This window comes from Herpailurus yagouaroundi, unplaced genomic scaffold, assembly GCF_014898765.1.
Source record: "Herpailurus yagouaroundi ecotype Mexico unplaced genomic scaffold, PumYag 184, whole genome shotgun sequence".
NCBI classification, from domain to species: Eukaryota; Metazoa; Chordata; class Mammalia; order Carnivora; family Felidae; genus Herpailurus; species Herpailurus yagouaroundi.
In genome coordinates, this window is record NW_024412415.1 from 748,306 (window position 1) to 768,875 (window position 20,570).

A 20,570-nucleotide genomic window follows, 5' to 3' on the forward strand; every position below is an offset into this window, starting at 1 on the left:
GCAGGGCTCTGGCCAAGCAAGGAGAGAAGGGGACCTTCCCAACAAGAAGCCACCTGCCTCTGCTGAACACCAGGGGGAGCCAGATCTGAATTGCGAGGCTGAATTAATCTCTGAGACTCATGTTGTGAGGAACATTCATTTTATAGGATACTACTAAGTGTTTTGTGCTCAAAAAGTTTGGGTAATTCTGAGTTTGACATTTCTTTTATCATATGTTTTTTCAAAGGCTCTATAATCTTTGTTCTTCATGATAAGCACAACATTTTCGAGATTGATATCACCAAGACTGAGAAGTAAGAGACCCACAAAGATCAACAATTAGCTATCCATGAACAGAAACAGCACTGGGAGAAGCCAGGAGTCAATGTGAGAAACTTCAGTAACACAGTAGAACAAAAAACCTGAGAATCACTGCACAAGAAAGTAAGGATACATTTTGCCGGCATTATCCCAGGCTGGCACTGTTCAGGGCCAAGCAGGAGCTGCTCATCTAGAAAGAGTTCCCTTCACTGGATAAAGAGAATGGGGTGAACAATCATCTCCTTTACCTTTTGGGGAGCTACATGAAGGATACCTTCTGTCTCACCCCAGCTAGGGCCCAGTGAAGGGAGAGGTCTCAGAAAAAGAAAGAAGGGCAAGGGCCACTTGTATCAACCAGGCAGTGGGAGTCACTGTGGTCACCAGTGACCTGCTCTACAGAGGACCCCAGCAGCTCTTGCCAGTGAAGAAACCAACACCCAGCATTAGCCACCGTGAAACCCTGGCAGGTTTCCCAGGTTTTGTGTTTGCAGATGCCCAGCCACCTGGGTCTCTTCTCACTCCCATCTCTCTCAATGCCAGAACCCTGATCTGCATTGGCAGCCAGTCCTGGGCTCTGCAGCTGTACTGGTTCAAGATGCCAGCCCAGACCCTTGCAGCTGATACCCACCATCGTGGGCACAGTTGGGAAGACTTCCATCACTGGCCTCTGTTTCCATGCATACACCCGTGGTAAGATCCTGCAGCCACGGGAGTACATGCAGACAACCAGGGCCCCACAGCTGCTTGTGGGCCCAGCTCTGGCCTTGCCTCCAGTCAGTGGCCTGCACTGCTGGGCTCATCTCAGCTGGCACCTTCAACTGTGAACTTGCATCTCACTGGCCTGAGTCTTGTCACTGGCTACCACTGCTGTGCACCTGTGGTGAGACCCTGCAGCCACAGGCATGCATGCTGACAGCCAGGGTCCCCGCAGGTGCTAGTGCCTCCATACAGTTCACCCTGATACTTGCTGCTCACCTTGGCTCCTGCCACTCCACGTGTGTCTGCAACTGGCCTGTGCCACTACACAGGCACCTGCAGTTGGTCCCTGCAGCAGAGTGTACACATCACCGGCTCCAGCTACCACCACTGCCTACCTTCTTCCTAGTTGTTAGATATGGACTTCACTGCCGAGGATCCCAATAGCCCTTGCAGCTACTGAGGCTCTCCAGCAGGACTTGCCAAGGACCGCATAATTATCAGTGTGGTGGACCGCAGTGGCCTGAGCTGCCAAGACATCATGCCCCCCAAGCCCCAGATCTAAAGCCAAAGCACACACTGTGCTTGGTGCCCTGTCCCACGAGATCTGGGGTCACAGCACACTCTAACACACCCCCACCTTCAGGTGAGGGTCTTTCCTTACCAAAGTCAGTCCATGAAGTGTGAAGGGGCGACTGCTTCTCCCAGGGTGCAGGTATCTATGCAAGGCTATAGGTATCACAACAAAGAAGGGAAACAGGACACCACAAAAGGAACACAGTAAACTTCTAGTAATTGACCCCAAAGACAATGGAGGCACATGAATTACTTGGCAAAGAATTCAAAAGAATTATTCTCAAGGTGCTCAGAGGTCAAAAACATAAAGAAACAAACACAAATTTCGCAGCTCAAGAATACAGTGACTGAATGAAAGAATTCATTGTGTAGAGCACTTCAACACCACCCTGGCCCAAGCAGAAGAATCCATGAAATTAAAGAAGGATCATTTGACATTTCCCATTAAGGGGAACAAAAAGAAAAAAGAATGAAAATGAAGAAAGCCTATAGGATTTATGGGACACCATTAAGAGGAACAATCTACACCTCATTCAAGTCCCACAGGAGAAGAGAGGGCAAAGAAGGAGAAAGCTTATTTAAATACCATTGAGATCTTCCCAAACCCAGAGAGATCTGTGGACATCCAAGCTCATGAAGCTAATAAGTCACCCTTTAATTTCAATCTGAAATGATCTTTTCCAAGACCCATTATACTAAAACTGTCTAAATCAAAGGCAAAAAGAATTGTAAAAGCAGCAAAACAAAAAATTTCACCAACACCAGTGAACCCGCATTAGGCTATCAGTATATTTCTCAGCAGAAAAACTCTGCAGCAAGCTAGGAGAGATGGGATGATACATGTGAAGCGCTAAATGAAAAAAACGCCAACCAAGAATACTTTACCTAGTGAAGTTGTCTTTCAGAAGTGGAGGTGAGAGAAATACCTTCCCAAACAAACAAAAGCTGGGGGAAATTCATCACCACTAGACCTGCCTTACAAGAAATGCTGAAAGAGTGGTGCCTGGGTGGCTCAGTCGGTTGAGCATCCAACTTTGGCTCAGGTCACGATTTCACAGTTCATGGTTCTGAGCCCCACATCAGGCTCTGTGCCACCAGCTTGCTCAGAGCCTGGAGACTGCTTCAGATTCTTTGTCTCCTTCTCTTTCTGCCCCACCCTTGCTTGCGATCTCTCAGAAATAAATAAGTGTTAAAAAACAATAAATAAAAAAAAAGAAATGCAGAAAGGAGTTCTTGTTTCCCCCCATTTATTTATTTACTTATTTAAAGGGAGAGGGAGTACAATAAGGGGAGGGGCAGAGAGAGAGGGAGAAAGAGAGAGTCCCAAGCAGACTCCATACTGTCAGCACATAGCCTGATGTGGGACTTTATCCCACAAACCATGAGATCATGACCTGAAACAAAATTAAAAGTCAGACACTTAACTGACTGAGCAACCCAGGTACCCCTGAAAGGAGTTCTTCAAGCTTAAATAAAAGGATACTAAACAATAACATGAAAATATAAAACACACTGGTAATATGGATAAATATATAGTTAGATCCAGAATACTCCCATACATAAGGAAGGAAAAAAAAAAGAATAGAAATAAATAAGGAAGGGAAAAGACACTAAAATGATCAACAAAACTAATACTGACTTTTGAAAAGATAAAGTTGATAAATATTTAGCTAGAATTACCAAGAAAAAGAGGGCTGAAATAAAGAAAATTATAAACAAAAGAGATGTTACAATGGATACCACACAAATATAAAAAATCACAAGAGACTATTATGCTTAATTATGCACCAACAAATTGGACAACCCAGAAAAAATGGATAAATTCCAGACACACAGACCAATGGAATACAGTTGAGAGGCAGAAATAAACCTATGCATATATGGTCAACTAATATTTGACAAAGAAGCCAAAAATATTCAATGGGGAAAGGACAGTCTCTTCAAAAAATGGTGTTGGGGGAAACTACATATTCATACTCAAAAGAATGAAACTGGACCCATAGTTACACCACTCACAAAAATTACCTCAAAATGGACTAAGGAAATGGAAGACGTGAAACTGTAAAACTCCTAGAAGAAAACATAAAAGGTAAACTCCTTGACTTCAGTCTTGGAAATATTTTTTTTTGGATATGACACCAGCAGCACAGGCAACAAAACCAAGAATTAATAGGTGGGACTACCTAAAAGAAAAAACTCCTGCACAACAAAGAAAAACCAACAACAAAGCGAAATAGCAACCTACACAATAGGAGAAAATACTTGCAAACCATCCGACAGGGAGTTAAAATCCAAAAGACATAAGGAACTCATAGAATTCACAAGAAAAAGACCCTAAACCCAATTAAAAGCAGGCAAAGGACTTGAGGGGTGCCTGGGTGGTTCAGCTGGTTGAGCATCAGACTCTTGGTTTTGGCTCAGGTCATGATCTCAGTTTCATGAGTTTGAGCCCCATGTTGGGCTCTGCTCTGGCAGCACAGAGCCTGCTTGGGTTTCTTTCTCCCTCTTTCTCTGCCCCTGTCTGTCTCTCTCTAAACAAACACACTTTAAAAAAATGGGCAAAGGGCTTGAAAAGACATTTTTCTAAAGACATGAAAATGACCAACAGGCGCACAAGAAGTTGCTCAACATTACTAATCATCAGGGAAATGCAAACCAAAACCACAATGAGCTATCACCTCATACCTATTAGAATTGCTATTTTCAAAAAGACAGGGAATAGCAAATACTGGCAAGGATTTGGAGTAAAGGAAACTTGTGTGCACTGTTGGTAGGAATGTAAACTGGTGCAGGTGCCATGGCAAACAGTATGAAGATTCCTCAAAATAATGAAAAATCGATCATATGACCCAGGAATCCCCCTTCTGGGAATATTTCCCAAGGAAACAAAATCATCATCTCAAAGAGATATCTGCATCCGTATGTTCATTGTGGCATTATTCACCAGAGCCAAGACATGTCAACAGTCTAAGTGTCTGTTGATGGATGAATGGATAAAGAAAATGCAAACACACACACACACAGGAATATTAGTCAGCTATAAGAAAGAAGGAAATCTTGCCATTGGCAGTAATATGAATGGACCTTGAGGACATCATGTTAAGTGAAATAAGTCAGAGAAAGACAAATATTGTATGGTCTCACTTATATGTATAATCTAAAAACAATCAAATTATAGAAACATGGAGTAGAATGATAATTACCAGGTCATGGGGGAGGTAGGGTAACTGAGCAGATGCTGGTCCAAGAGCACAAACTTTCAGTTATAAGATGAGTAAGTCGGGGATCTAATGGTATATACAGCATGGTGACTAAGTTAACAATACTGTATTATTTCCTTCAAAGTTCCTGTGAGAGTAGAGCTTTAATACTCTCAATAGAACAACAAAAAAGGTAATTATGTAAGGTCAAGGATGTGTTAACTAAACTTATTGTGGTAAACACCTGCAAAATACACACACACGCGCGCACACACACACACAAAATCACACTGTATACTTTAAACTTACATAATATTATATATTGTAGCTCAATTATGCTGGAAAAAATGTGAAATATCCCAAGGCATTTCCCAAACTTATATTACTCCAAACTTCTTAACACATACAGCAATTAATGTTTTCTACAAAAATGTTCTGTGTAACACCAGTTTAGGAAACACTGTAATAGTCAGAGTCATGTTATCTTTTCAATTCCTCCAACTGCCAGGAGGAAACTGCCTGGATAGCAAGCGCAGTGACATGGAGAAATTGAATCCTTTTGGGAAAGTATAGGTTTTGCAAAGCTAACATTGATCGATGCCAAAGGTCATCTGGCAAGTAGCACTGGGTGAAAACCTCTTTATATCCACGGACATGAGGTTCACGGGGCTGTGGTGGAAGGGAGCCCAAGTCAGGCCCTAGCCGTCTGCTGCCCACCTGGCTGCACAATCCGGGGACACTGAGGCAAAGGAGAAAGAAGGCTGAGGTGAGAGCTTTCATTGGTTCCATTCCATCAGCTTCCTTCCAGAGGGTTAGAGCACTCAGAGGACTGTGAGGTCTAGACTGGCCCTCCCCATGGGGAAAAGGGTACAGGAGTTGTCGACAGCAGACCAGAGGAGACAGCAGCTAGCTGGAGCCAGGAGGAGAGAACTCCTCATTGCCAGAAAAAGAGCAACCTTTCCCAGTGCTGCCTGTCCCATGAGTAGGAGCCTGGAAAGACAGGCTACCTACCAGTACACAGTCCAGCTCCTGAGCAAGTGGCCCCCTGGGAGACTGGCAGAACTCAGCCTTCAGCTGCTTCTCTTACCTTTGTTCAGGGAAGGCAGCTTCAAGGGGATGCTGATGATCCCAACCAGGTCCTCAGTGGGGACCAGGGAGCGCAGGATTGACCTGATCCGGATGGCTTCCCCCTTTCCTGTCTGGATAAGCTGCAATGCAGGGTTGGAGAATGACATAAAGGAAGTTCCCACACCCCTCACCACCCCACCTCCAAACCTCTGGCAGTGAAATAGTTCTCCATAAGGGGTTGGTACACTTCTATATTTCTCTAATTGCCATAGACACTTATGGCCATGGGGAAAGAAGGGAACTTTCTCTTTTGATTTTCTCGAGGAGGTGCTACTGAGGGAATAACTCTGAACAAGGAGGTCACTCGATTCCTTTGCTGTGATTACAATGGTTATGCAGTTATGGGATCAAGTCTCTGCAGTAAATGTGCAGGCTGCTGGGGATTTTCAGTGTGACTGCAATACACGGAATTCTCAGTGGCCATGTCAGAAGTGTTGACATTGTGGCCACAATTCCAGACTTTAGAATTCAGCTAAATATAGAAGTTACTTATGAATTTCACCTTCCTACAAGTTTGATTAATGCTGGGGCTGGGGGTGGGCGAGAGGTAGTGATAGAGAATGTCCTAGAGAATGTGAGTGTCTAAGCAGAGGTATCCCGAGATGGATAACCTGATCCATACGATCATGAATGAGCCAACCAGTGTGTACAGGTGCATATCCGGAACATGAGGACAGTGGGTAAGCTTCTGAGAACAGGCTCTCAGCTGCAAACTGAACTGTTACGAGCTCAGGATGGAATCTGCACGGGTGATGATGGCTCCTCCCCTCCAACCACCACTTATAGAGTAGGAGCCTGAGGGAAGGGTGCTGAGAAGGGTTATGTGTCAACTGTCAAGCCAGAGGGGCAGTAAGGAAGGAAGGAACTCCTTCCCAGATGGAACAGCTCTGATGGCTTACCTGTCCCACAATGCTGTCTTCGTGAGAATAAGCCAAATGTGTAACTTGCTTTCTCAAGTGATGCCAGTGATGAGGGAACTGACAACCTACCTCATCCTGTCCCAAGACTGTAGAACATGCTAGTTTTTCCCTTCCTCCCTTTAAAGCTTCAGTTGTTGAAAGGCACAAAAATGGAAAGATGGGCTTATGTGGATGAGGCTGATTTATCACAGTAGGAACCAGAATCCTCAGTTAAGAATGCTGATCAGGCTCCCTTAGCAAGATTTAGACTTTGTTCCATGCACAGTACTTTTAACCTGGATTCTTCCACATTGGGATAGTTTCCCTACCCACTTGTAGATGGATTTGCAAATGGGCTAGACTGTGTTTTAGGCAGGCCCATGACATACTGGAAGAAAGAGAAGACTGGATACTTTAGTGCAGTGTCCTAACCTATAGGTCGTGACCAATTAGTGGGCTGTGAAATCACATTAGGGGGTTGTGACCTGCATTAAAAAGCATGAAGTAGATTAGTATAGAAAAGAAAATGTTAGCGTGCAGTGTCTGTAGGAATGGTAAATTTAGTTTCTGGAATATATATATATGTATATATACATATATATATATATACACATACATATATATACACATATATATATATATATATATACATATATATGCATATATACATATATATGGTGGGTTGCAAGGTAAATTAAATTTCTTACTAAGGCTAAAACAATTTTTTTTGGTCAAAAAGTTTGAAAGCCACTATTTTAATGAGTTGTGTCTTTTGTAAGAATTAAAAAAATATACAACATATCTATTGTTAACCTGTCAATGACCAAATACACAGTCTCATCAACACTAGATACCACTGTTTATATTAACCCAATCTGCATTGCAAACCACGTTTGAGAGATACCCTGGCTTAATCCAAATGCGGTGAGCAGTGCAGGAAGAGGCAGGCAGGCACCAGAGGCTTGAATGAGCAAATCAAACAAACAGTTCTTTTAAGAAATGACCAAGGACATTTTTTAATGAAAAAATTTTTAAACTTTTCTATTTTGATATAAAATGGAATTATTTCCTCCTTTCCTAATCATGTGAGGCCTTATGTGAAATAAGGTCACTCTCGCTCATCCCTGAGCAGAGGTGAAAAGGGAAGAGGAGGAACATAACTTTTTAGGACAGAACTGGAAGCCTGAGAAGTCATCCCATAAAAATAGAAGCATCTATTTTTTTTTTTTTCCTTTTTCCTGCAAAGTTTACCTCTGGGAAATAATCACACATGAGCCAGGGAAAGAGACTGCCTTCCTGGTGCCTAACACCATGGGGCATTGGGAAAAGAGGATTTTCCATGTGGAGTGCACCAGTGGCCACAGTCAAGAATCAAGTTGGTCACATTCTGGACAAATTAATGGAATGGAAACATAATTTGGGGGGGCTTATAAGACGGAATATGTGGAGGATGTGCCCAACTAACGCCACAGAGAAATCACACAACACAGGGACTTGCTCAGGAATCATTCCTTAGAAGCCTGCGGCATCAGCTATGAGAGGTGGAAACTACTCTAGTAGCTAAAAGGAACTGAGAGAAATGCCAGAGACTGAAGAAGAAATTACGTTCAGGAAATCTCCAGTGCTCTTTCGCTCAAGCCCCTCAAAGTTGCCCAGTGGGAACTCACATGCATTTCAGGAGCACAGCGGCCCAGGAGATCTATAAGGGCTGAATAGAAAGACATAATTGCATTGCCCATGTGCACGATCTCTTCTTCATATTCACCGTCCTCCGTGCTGCAGAAAGAGAACCAACATGGGGAAGTTGTGAGGAAGCCTGGCAGGTGTGGCCATGTTATTGGACATGAACTGCAAGACAATGAAACCCTCTGCTCATCCTAAGGATCCCATATCCTTTCCCTTGGACACCCTCCCTCCCAACAACGTGGTTTTACTCAGTAAGCTCAAAGGACCCAAATGTTTGTCCACGGAATTCCTAGGTCCTCTGAACTTCAAGGCCTAAGTACTGACATGAGCTGATCCTGCAGACCTGTGGAGTGGAGCAGGATTTCCCAAAGCTCCTACTAACTCTTCATTCCATTTTCTGCCCTGAACGTGTGTGGAAAGCATATTGGAGTAAGTCCATGCCCTGGCTCTGTTGGTAACAAGCTGTATGACCCTGGCCTCTGTTTCTTCTCATGCCACACGAGGAAGGTGGAGCAGCTGATGTTTTGGGTTTTTTCTAATTCTACCAGATCACGTACCAGAACAAATAATAAACAAACGAACCCCAACTGCCTAGACAGGTACCCCTATGGGGTTATACCCACTCTCTAGATTCTGGGGTCTAATATAGAGGCTATAATAAAAGAAAGGGAACTGGTCCCAATACACAAGGACAAGACAGTTCACCAACCCACCAACTACATCCTGAACCCTTAAATACCGGGATTATCGATGCTGCGATTTTTTCACATTCTACAGCTCTCTTTTTCTCTTTTTTTAAAATTTATGTATTTATTTTGAGAGAGTGAAGTGGGGGGAGGGACAGAGAAAGAGGAAGAGAGAATCCCAAACAGGTTTCCTGCTGTCAGCACAGAGCCTGACGCGGGGCTCGATTTCATGAACTGTGAGATTATGACCTGAGTCGACATCAAGAGTCGGACACTTAACTGACTGAGTCATGCCGGGGCCCCGTACAGCTCTCTTTTTTTTACCTGAGGAATCAAATCAAAACACTTTCGGGAAGGAAAGCGGAGAGTACTACCTCTTTGCAAAAGTGAGGTAAGGGATGAGGCACTGAGGTTTAAGCACTAAAGGGAATGGGCTGGAGGGAGACAGTGGCTGTAACCTTGGCCGGTCCAGCCTTTCGTCTCTGCAGCTTCCTCCTGTAGTGATGCCGCAAGGGAGGCACAGTGGGGACTGAAAGAGCTTTTAGATGGCTCGATCTGCCAGTTGGTGTAAGAGAGAGAATGGAAGAGGAGACAAGCAAGGGGTGGGGGGAAGGTCATCCTGATCACTAGCCTTACTTGGGAGAGTCAAGATGGCAGTGTGCTTGACAAAGTGATTTAAAAGGTTTTAACTACAACTGTAAAGAACCTGTGCTTTCCCCACTAGGGAGAAGCTATGGACACTTCCTTAATAATCCATTTACTGACAATATTTGGGAGCTCACCAATTGTATCAGGCCCAGAAGGCAATTCCATTCACTTACACTTCTCTCTTATATCCCTGAGAGGGGAGGTCGAGAGCTGGGTTCTCAGAGATCTTAATGGCACCCTGCATGGCTGCCAATAGACCGTTTCCTCCTTCACCTCGCAAGGCTGGGCCGAAGCACTCTGGGCGTCTGATGAGCAGCTTGACCACGACGCTAGCATTTTCTTCCACACTTTCACCTAAGGAAAAGGGGCATTATTTCCTTTTCATTGGAAGGGACACCCCCAATTATTTCTAATTCATGAGGTGAGAAGAACAGTATTGGATTGAGTGTGTCACTTATTCTTAAAATTAGGAGGTAATACTGATGGAGAGAAAGGGGAGCTTTGATAAATTCGGTCAAAATCTGTTTTCTGAAGCATTAAGATTAACCATCATAGAACAGAATCTGAGTTTTAAGTTTGGGATTTTTGCACTGTGATTCTTTCACTACTATTTTGATCCTCAGAAAGCAAGTCTTCCACAGATTACTGATTCAGTCACAATTGACTTAGAGGACAAAGAACCTGACATGTTTACTAACTCCATGAGAAGCTGCTAAAACCTATCTCCTTCCCTCCTCGAGAAGAGGTAAAATGTTAACTTAAGCTGACATGCTTCAATTAACATCCAGGGAAATAACATGGTAGCTCATGAACTGTATTCTCACGGACTATCAACACGTACTTCAGAACAACCAAGTCTGTGTGGATGGACGACAGACCTTTCTGAAATTATTTATCCAGCTTTATCCAACTTGATAAAACGGTCTTGGTTATTCCTAAGTACCTCTGTGGGAAGCTGCAGGTTGAAGAACTGTATTCTGCTGGCATTTCTCTTTGGAAGAACATGGACCACTGAGACAGGGTTAATTTCCTGAGGCAGTGATTAAGCAGGGGAACTGGAAAACTTAAGGGAGGGGTCCAGCCAGCGCCCCTCAGAGAGAATACTTGGTACCAAAAGCGGTTTTTGCAGCTTGTTCCAACAACTTCATGAAACACACTTTCGGTCTCAGATGAAATCTTAATTTGTGTTGAGAATTTATCTTTGGGCTAAGACTCTGAGAAAAGACTTTTTTGATGTTGTGTATTGGATAAAGGCTGACAAAAAATTTTTCCATGAGATCATCAGATATTCTCGGAGGACTGAGTTCTAGAACAGAGGTTGCCTCTTGATACACTGCTGTGTTAATTATTTATTCTCGCATCAAAGTACTTCAAATCTTAGCAGGCTAAGTCAACGACTATTTACTACCACAAAGTTTCTGTAGATCAGGAGTTTGGGAATGTTTGAGCTAAGTGGTCCTGGCATGGGATCTCCCATGAGGATGCTACCAAAATGTCAGCCAGCACTGCAGTCCCGTGAAGGCTTGACTGGGCACGGAGTATTGGCTTCCGTGCACACACACACACACACACACACACACACACACACACACAGCTGTTGGCAGGAGGCCTCAGCTCCTCACCATGTGACCTCTCTGTGGGGCTGCTTGAGTGTTCTCACCACATGCCAGCTGGCTTCCCACAGAGGAAATGATTGGAGAGAGTAAGGCAGAAGCCGCGATGCCTTTTACAACCTTGTCACATACTGTCACTTCTGCCATATCCTATTCATTGGAAGTGACTCACTGAGTCCAGCTCTCACTCAAAGGGAGAAGCATCCATCTTTCGGAGGGAGATGCACTGAAGAATTCAGAGACATATTTTAAAACTATCACAGGAGTTCTGTTTAATGAAAACTTTTAAGAATCAACTTAGAGGCGTGTTGTAAGCAGAGCATTAGAATGGGAACCCAGAAGCCCTGGCTTTCATTCCAGCTTTTTAGCAAATCAGTGTGCAAGTATGCATGGTGCACAATCTCCTTGGGTCTCACGTCCCTGTTGAGATACTCATGCAACTTCTAGTTTTTTGGAGTCAATCTATTAGTCTAACCTCATATACAGAAATTTCTCCTTCATGTCCAGAGAATGAAAGGGGCTGAGCCTGCTGTCCCAGGGCTTCAGATTAGCTTGTACTGAGCTCTCACGTGAACTCACACCTGAACACACTTGATTTGACTCATGGCCCCGGAGAGCATACAGTACAACCCAGCGGTGGTCCTGGCCTAGAGCTCAGCCTGCTGACATCCTCTTCTCATCCATCTATCTAAAGTACAGGTAAAATTCAAGATTATAAATACACACCACGTAAGTTTTAGAACTGTGTAACTGGATTCAGAAAAGTTTTCATTACACTGAATTTAAATAGTCCGCTGGCATGCATTTACTGTTTTATAGCTCAATCCTTCACAAGACTAAAATTCTTATAAAGAGGCTTTCCTCTAGCCAGATTATGGAAAGGGCCTAAATGTCCATCAACTGACGAACGGATAAAGATGTGGTTTATATATACAATGGAATACTACTTGGCAATGAGAAAGAAGGAAATCTGACCATTTGCAGCAATGTGGATGGAACTGGAGGGTATTATGCTAAGTGAAATAAGCCAGGCAGAGAAAGACAGATATCATATGTTTTCACTCATATGTGGATCTTGAGAAACCTAACTGAAGACCATGGGAGAGGGGAAGGGGAAAAAACAAAAGTTACAGAGAGGGAGGGAGGGAAACCATAAGAGACTCTTAAGGACTGAGAACAAACTAAGGGTAGATGGGGGGGGGGGGCTGGAGTGGGTGATGAGCACTGGGTGTTGTATGGAAACCAATTTAACAATAAATTATATTTTAAAAAAGAGGCTTTCCTCCAAGTTCCATCTAATATATAAAAAAGAGTTTGATCTTATTAAAACAGAATCCATGTGAAGAAAATTCTTAGGAGATGGCAAAAGGGCACAATAATCACAGTAATGGTATGGTGGAAAGAATCATTGAAGGAGAGAAACCAAGGAGATGTTCAACAATGTTGAGCAACCTGTGGAAGATACAACAATGATGCCAAGTCCTAAGGCCATGTTTTACTATGAGTCAAACCTAGTATTTATATTTGATACAGTTTAAATTTTTTTTTTCAACATTTATTTATTTTTGGGACAGAGAGAGACAGAGCATGAACGGGGGAGGGGCAGAGAGAGAGGGAGACACAGAATCGGAAACAGGCTCCAGGCTCTGAGCCATCAGCCCAGAGCCCGACGCGGGGCTCGAACTCACGGAGCGCGAGATCGTGACCTGGCTGAAGTCGGACGCTTAACCGACTGCGCCACCCAGGCGCCCCTGATACAGTTTAATACAGCATACAGGAGGGGCACTTAAAGAAAAGCACCAGGAAAATCAACCTATTAGAGAGCAAATAATCTTAGTTATAGATACAACTCACAGCTCACTACTTTCAAATGTTGTTGGCCTCTATAATTTACCAGGTGTCACTTATATCCACACTCCTAGTTGTCATTTTTCATTTTAAGAATAACGAAGCTAAAACTGTAAAATTTTAAGTGTCAAAAATGGCCCAAAACCTCCAATCCTGTTATTCAAACTTATTTAAATATCATAATCTGATTCTTTCAGTTCTCAGGGTGGAAACACTTGCAGATCAGCCATGATCTTTACCAGCAAGCTGAAATCAACCTAGCTCTTCTTGCCACAGTGATCAGTATCCTGGAGTTAGACGGAACATGGACCACCATGTGCAAGAAAATGTGAAAAACTAAGACCGTGGGTTCTACATTGAGCTTGCTATTGAAGTTCATTCACCAAATTAACCTTATTTTATCTGAATCTCAGGGCTTCAAATCTAAGCTAATTAAGTGAGCTGCTACAACTGACCCAGGAAGCCATCTCTTGATTACTAAATCGTAGATGTCTGTGGGGGATGCAGAGAGCAACCTGCAAGAGGAAGGAACTGTAAGCAACCATTGTTGCTAATTGGAGAGAGGACCAAGGAAGAGAATTTCCAATGGCTTCAGAAGGTAGAGGAGACGGCATAATTAGGAGAGAGAACATTCTATTCCTAATTACCTGTAGCTCAGCAAACTAGACTGCCAAACAAATCCACTGTGGGGAAGCTGAATACTGACCTTGAGGGCATTTTTTTTAAGGGAGCAAGAGATCTGAGGTAAACTAGTTTTGCCCAGGGGCTTAAACAATGTTTTTACTTGAGTTCCAAAATGAATAATGAGCTTAATAACTGTGTGAATGTTCTCAGTGCCTTTCTTCAAAGGCTCTCAACACTATCTTTACATTGCTACCTTCTTTTCAACATTCCTGAGAAGTCAGATGGCAATGGCTGTGATTCTCCCCCTATCTGACCCTGAAGCAGTCATTCTCACCACAAGGATGATTAGTATTATTGCAATGATTTTACCTACAGTCCATAGATTTTCTTACTCTCAATATTCTAACTACAGTCCTTGTTTCAAATTCCTTTGCTTGGAATGCCTTCTTCCTTCTCATTACCCTAACATAAACCCTTGACCTAGGTAGCTCCCATTCATTCTTGGAAGCCCTAGAAGACCTGGTCTTCTCAAACACCCTGCCCTCTTCCTGTAATCATTGAACACAAGTATAATTAATGAATTGTTTGTATTAGTTTGTGTCTGTTTTTGTCACCAGGTTGTCTATGTAATAAGAACAGAGCCTTATGTCTGCATTATCTAACCCTGTATGCTCAAGCATCTTGTTAACATCTGACACATAATAGGCATTCAAAAATATTTTTGAATAAATGAATAGACTCCATTGAGACTCAAGGCAGAGACTTGAAATGACTGGATGGAAAGTTTGAGGGTCACTATCCATTACTGTATTACTAGATCAACTGTCAGACTTTGTTTACAAGCACCTGGGTTGTTCATTTCTTCAGATTTCAATTAGTCTTAAGGAAAAGAACATATCCTTCATCAAGTCATACTGTAGGAAGAACGAACACTGGAGGCCTAGCATGAATGCATCTAGAGTGTCTTACCTTATAGTATCACAAGGTAGGGGCGATGAGCAAGACCCAATACCTTTTAATTGTAAGTGCCAACTTTAATACGGTTGTCGGCAATTTGCATGAACCAAGTCATTGCAAGTGTTTAAGATATACGATTTCCTCCTTAGGGCTTTCTAATCTGTGGAGGGAGGAGCTAGGGATAGGTCAATAAACTACTATGGCAGCCAGGGAGCAAATGCGGAACTGTTTGCCCATTTGGTCATTAATTCAACCATTCAGTAAGCCCACATTACTTGCTAGTCACTGATCCAGGGCCAGTGGACAAGTATTGTAGAAGATGGTCAAGCCTAGACCCTGGAATGAGATAAGTGGAACAGAGGAACTCTACCTGGTCTATATACCTGCAGCAGAGCTTCTCAAATATCTTGCAGATAGTGCAACAGAGGCCAATTAATGCCTTTCTAAGAGTAGAAACTGGGAAATCAGTTTCTATGCAGCTGAAGTGGTCCAGGTGGAAGATAATGATAGCTTGAGGTAGGATGTGGCCAGTGAAGATGGAGAAAAATCAGTCGATGGCTTTCAGGTAACTTTTAGACATTGAATCTACAGAATTTTAAGTGGATTGGATGTGGGGATAAGGAAAAAGTCTGAATTAAAGATGCCACCTAAGAGTTTTGCAAAGTCAGTAGTGCTAGCTAGGGGGATGGGGAATCTAAGAGAACAAGTTTAGGGTAGATATACAAATTAATCCTTAAGATGTTCAAAATTTGAAATGCCTATTCATCCTTCAAGTAGAAACATCAAGTAGGCAGCAGGTTACACAAGTCCGGGGCTCAGGGAAGAGAAAAAAGGATGGGAATGTACATTGGGGGGATCACGAGCAAACGTGGAATTTAAAGCCAAAGGACTGAATGAAAACCTTGCAGGATGGACTGGTATAGTAGTCCAGAAATTTTAGAGACTGCTATTTAATGCTAGAATCATGCTAAAATGTTGCCCATGCATCTAGAGTTTGGATCCACATGGCTTTTTCATGAAATATGTTACATAAAATTTGCCTGAGACTGAAACCTAGAGTCAGAATTGAGGTGTGTTCTAATAGGGTAGAGTCCACCTTTTAAATACAGGCATTCTCACTGAGTTAATGAAAATCAATTTGTGATGGGTAGGATCATTATACTGCCATTTTGTGGAAATAATGTTTGATGAAGCAGCTTTAGTCTGGTTTTACTATTTCAGTTAAAATCTACATTATGTAGGTATCAAACTTCATTTACCATCGTTATTAAGAAAATGATTGATAAAGAATCCATATACCTATGGATTCAGGACATTTGGGCTCATGCCAAAATGCTCAGCCAGCACCACTGCTGGGATCCCACAAGCAGCAGTGGGGGAGAAATGCTGAATGATTTACTTAGCATGAAAATAACAAGGCCAAACAGCTTTTCACCCCAGTCAGATTTCCTCATTTTGGTGCTCTGGGCATTTGTTTGCTATTGGCTTCTTTATGTGAGTAATTTATTTTCTATTACTTGTGCTGTTTTGACCATCTATCTCTGGGCGTTTATAGTTTCACTTTGAGTTTCTACAAATGGAGCCACATTTCCTTGTCTTTGTCACTATGAGCCCGTCCTGACCCCAATGACCAATTTCTTTCTTCTCAGGCACAGAGATTCAAGAAGGTTCATTGGGAGAATGAGGAAGATGGGGTAGAAGAGATTCTACATGTCTTGTAATTGGATAGAAGCTATAACTCAGGTGTTAAGTACCCAACCCCCAGTAGCCATATCTCATTTGTAACCCATATTGAATCTTCTCTCACCACAACAGCCTGAAGTGTCTCCTGAGTAGAACACTGTGATGTTGTTTGTAATTGTCTTAAACTGTTATGTAAATCTTTTACTCTTGGTCAATTTTTCAAAAGTTTATTGAATCTTTCCAACTGTATTATAAATGTGAGCGTAAGAACAATGTCTAACACATTTTAATCCTAATCATCCCTAGTCTTTAGTACCAATCACACCTAAGAGTGGTTATTACATCCTTTCTGACTCTAATAAATACATGGATGGAAATGAACCGGCTGATTTTTTAAAGCATCTTTATCTACTGTGCGCTTCAAAGGTACCATGCTACTTGGTGCTTTTGACTTTAAATTTTTTTTCCAGCTTTATTGAGATAAAATTGATATACAATAAAAGATTAATGTTTCCTAGTTCAAGCCAATCAGTATGCTCTCACCACACTACTCTGTTATTCTATGTCCATTTGTTTCTCCAAGATGTTGTTCAACACTTGCCTTTTTCCCCAGGTATTCGTAGATTCACTCTACCAGATTCCAATATGCAGTGTCACTTTTGGCATGTCAGTAGTCCCATGTGTCACTCTATAGGCAGGTATGGTTGATCACAAGGTTTTTAGTAATTATTCCATGTACATTTCCGATAATTCCACTTAGGTTTGCTCTGTTTCCTGCTTTATGACGTCAGGGCTCTTAGGTCATGTCTCTTATTACATCTCATAGCCCCTCACATACGCTTCACGTGTCACATAATGGATCCCCAAGTTATGTCCACTGATGACAAATCTGCCTAGGGAAATATTCAGCAAAGCTAGGAATAGTGTGTCCCTCACAACTAAGTTTATAGCCTGGGGAAGATATCACTAAAATACTTCAAGGACTCAAAAAAAGCACAAAATAACTTTCCCTTCTTCTTGTGGATTGGTAAGACATCTTCCTTCTTGGAATCTACATTAGGAAGGGATTAATCAGATACCTAGACAGAGCTGTGTCTAGACTGGTTATAAAGTTTACAACTGCTGGGTAAATATAAGCCTCTCAACTTCATTACTCCCACAGTAAAACACAACTCAAGGCTTCTGAGCAACCTAATAAAAAAACGGAGAAAATTATAGCCTCAAGAAGTTCTTTTAAAGACAAATCTTGTTTAACAAGATTTAAATCAAACACTAAGAGAGACTAGGAAAATAATGTTAGAATTTTCCAATTCTATTATTTTGATATGGCAAGAGCTTTTGATTTGGCTTAATTTAAAAAAGAAAAACGTTAGTGCCAAACAGTAATTAAATAATGCCACAATTTTTGAACATCTCAAAGGAGAAAATGCTGTTTCTCCTTATTCATTCATTAGACTACGCTACCAAGACAATACTGCACAATGTTTGAGTAATGTTTGGACTCTTGGGCCAAATTGTTCTATTTCAAATCCTACTTCAAATCCTGCTTTACATCCTACTAGCTGCGTGATTCTGGGCAAGGCACTTAATCCTTCTAAGCAACTGGGTCTTTCTCTATAAAATGAGGAAGATAACTTATACCTAGGATTTCTGTATTATGTAAGTTAACACATCCCAATTTTTTAAAGTTATTTATTTTGAGAAACAGAGAGCAAGCATGCAAATATGGGGGAAGGGGGGGCAGAGAGAGAGGGGGACAGAGAATCGGAAGCAGGCTCTGTGCTGACAGCAGACAGCCCGATGTGGGGCTCAAACTCCAGAACCATGAGATCATGACCTAAGCTGAAGTCAGACGCTTAACCAACTGAGCTACCTAGGTGCCCCCAATCCCAAAGTGTTTTGAACAGTGCCTGGCACATGGTAAATGCTCAGTAAGTGTCAGCTGCTCTCATCACCACCATCATCCTCACTAACTCTATCATCACTCACTACCACTCACCACAGTAACCCCTACACCCACTATGGCAATCCACCACCCAACCATCACATCCCATCATCATCCACTGTGACCACCCACCATCACTAATCACCCCCCACAACCATCACCGCACTTCTCATCACTAACCACCACCCACCTCAATCACCCCAAAACCTGCTATGACCACTACTCAACCCTCATATCCCCCATCATTATTACCCCTCACCATCATCCAACTTCACCACCTGTCACCACCCACCATTACCCATCATGACCACTCTTATCATCTACCATGATTACCTCTAACACCTTTATCTTTCACTGCTGTGCAGATGCCACAAAAGGGCTGGGAAGTCCTTTCTAATCACCTTTTAGACATAAAAACTTACAGAGGGCTTTGAGACTCCCAAATAATCCATTTATTAGAGTCTTTCCATTTCAAATGCCCTAATACTCTTGTAAGGATCATAAACAACAATGACAACTAACCTGACTGCAGGCTTACTATGTTTCTGGCACTGTGCTAAGTTTTCCACAGATTATTTCATTTAAGTCTTATGACAACTCTGTGAGGTATATACTACTGTTATCTCTACTTAACATACATAAAAAAACTGAGGCTAGGAAAGTTTCAGTAATGTGCCTAAATTTGCAAAGCAGTAAGTGTTTTGCACTGTATTTGCTCCTCAGACACTCCATTCTCGGGCCCAAAGTCTTCCATAACACTCAGCTGTTTTTAAAGCACTCTTGCTCCTTCTTTAAGGCTTCAATAAGATTCTTTTTCTTTCTCATATGTTCCATCTCTCTGTTTTTCATGCTTTCCCCTGTGACAGTCTACGCCCACTGTTTCAACTACAGATCTGCAAGTCTATTCATTCCCAATCTGGTCATATGAAACTAGCATACATCAGTGTTGGAATGTGGGCAATCTAGATAGGTGCATAGCCGGTGGATTCCTTTATCTTCATAACCTATGTAGACAATCCCTCTAAATGACTCATAAAGCTCTTGATCTTGAAAAGGTGGCCAAGATGAATAAATGAGTCTTGCCTTGATTTGGCTTGTGTCATATAGTCTACTGAGATAATTTAGGGAGACTTATGAATCCTTAAAATACACTTAAAAAAATGTCCCTATTACCATAGTACCTCTGAATTAATTCTGGACACGTGGTCCAGAATCAGAAAGATTTGGATAGAAAGTGGAAGAGATTATTAGAGGATACGCTGACACTGGCCTCAGAGGAAATGGAACTCAGCAATGATGGTGAGGAACAGTTAGGGACACTAAAGAGCACTCAGAGAGTGGCAGAAGACAGGTGATCAAGCATCTGACTGGATGAGACCCAGGGGGAGAAACCAGGACAATGGAAATCATTCAAATATTAAGAGTGGAGTCTAGGAAGACAAGTAGTAGTTCGGGGATGAAGGGAGATAAGAAAAGCACACAGGAAATCAGTGATCACATTATGTCAATATATTCCGAGATAAACTCTTATACCTAGAACACTTGGCGTGATTGCTTATTAGCTGTAATCCCTCTTTGCAATCGTGTAACTAGCCAAGCTGGATTTGTTAGCCTGGAACTCCAAACTTGGAGAAGGGAGAAGGATCACAATTCTGATGTGAATATACGTGAATTGGTATTAGAACACAATCTTGGGAGACAGGGCACATTTTCAAGAAAGTAGCCCACTTAAATTTTACACAAGATTCAGTAAATTTTACTTGGGCAACTAAAGAGGTTTGGGATTCATTATAAGTAGGAAGTGACTTGTATGAGAAGAATAGTATTTAGGGTCGCCACAGAAATATTTTTTCTCCTGGGAGTTGAGCTACCTTTTATAGTTACTCAGTTATTTTTAATTTTTATGCATGTATGCATCCATTCATCCAATAGTCTGGGGATCTGAGGGCACACCTGAGGTTAGCTTTGTGAATAAGTGAGATGAAGCTATTAACAATCCCCTGTTTTACTGATAGAAGAGGTACAAAGCAGTGACAAGCTCTAAGCCTTCGCCTTTATTTTCTTCCTGGATCTGGTGCGAG

At 42.2% G+C, this 20,570-nt stretch overlaps 1 protein-coding gene across 1 annotated transcript in view; it reads right to left on the minus strand.

The window, feature by feature from the left end:
* The window catches only part of RYR3 (ryanodine receptor 3), a 529,492-nt gene that overhangs the window by 120,160 nt on the left and 388,762 nt on the right, over positions 1-20,570 (minus strand). The window contains exons 44-46 of the mRNA XM_040492205.1: positions 9,993-10,173; positions 8,467-8,575; positions 5,860-5,980 (exon numbers count right to left, since the gene is read on the minus strand). Of these exons, the coding sequence (XP_040348139.1) occupies positions 5,860-5,980; positions 8,467-8,575; positions 9,993-10,173 (411 nt within the window). The remainder of the gene's footprint in view (positions 1-5,859; positions 5,981-8,466; positions 8,576-9,992; positions 10,174-20,570) is intronic.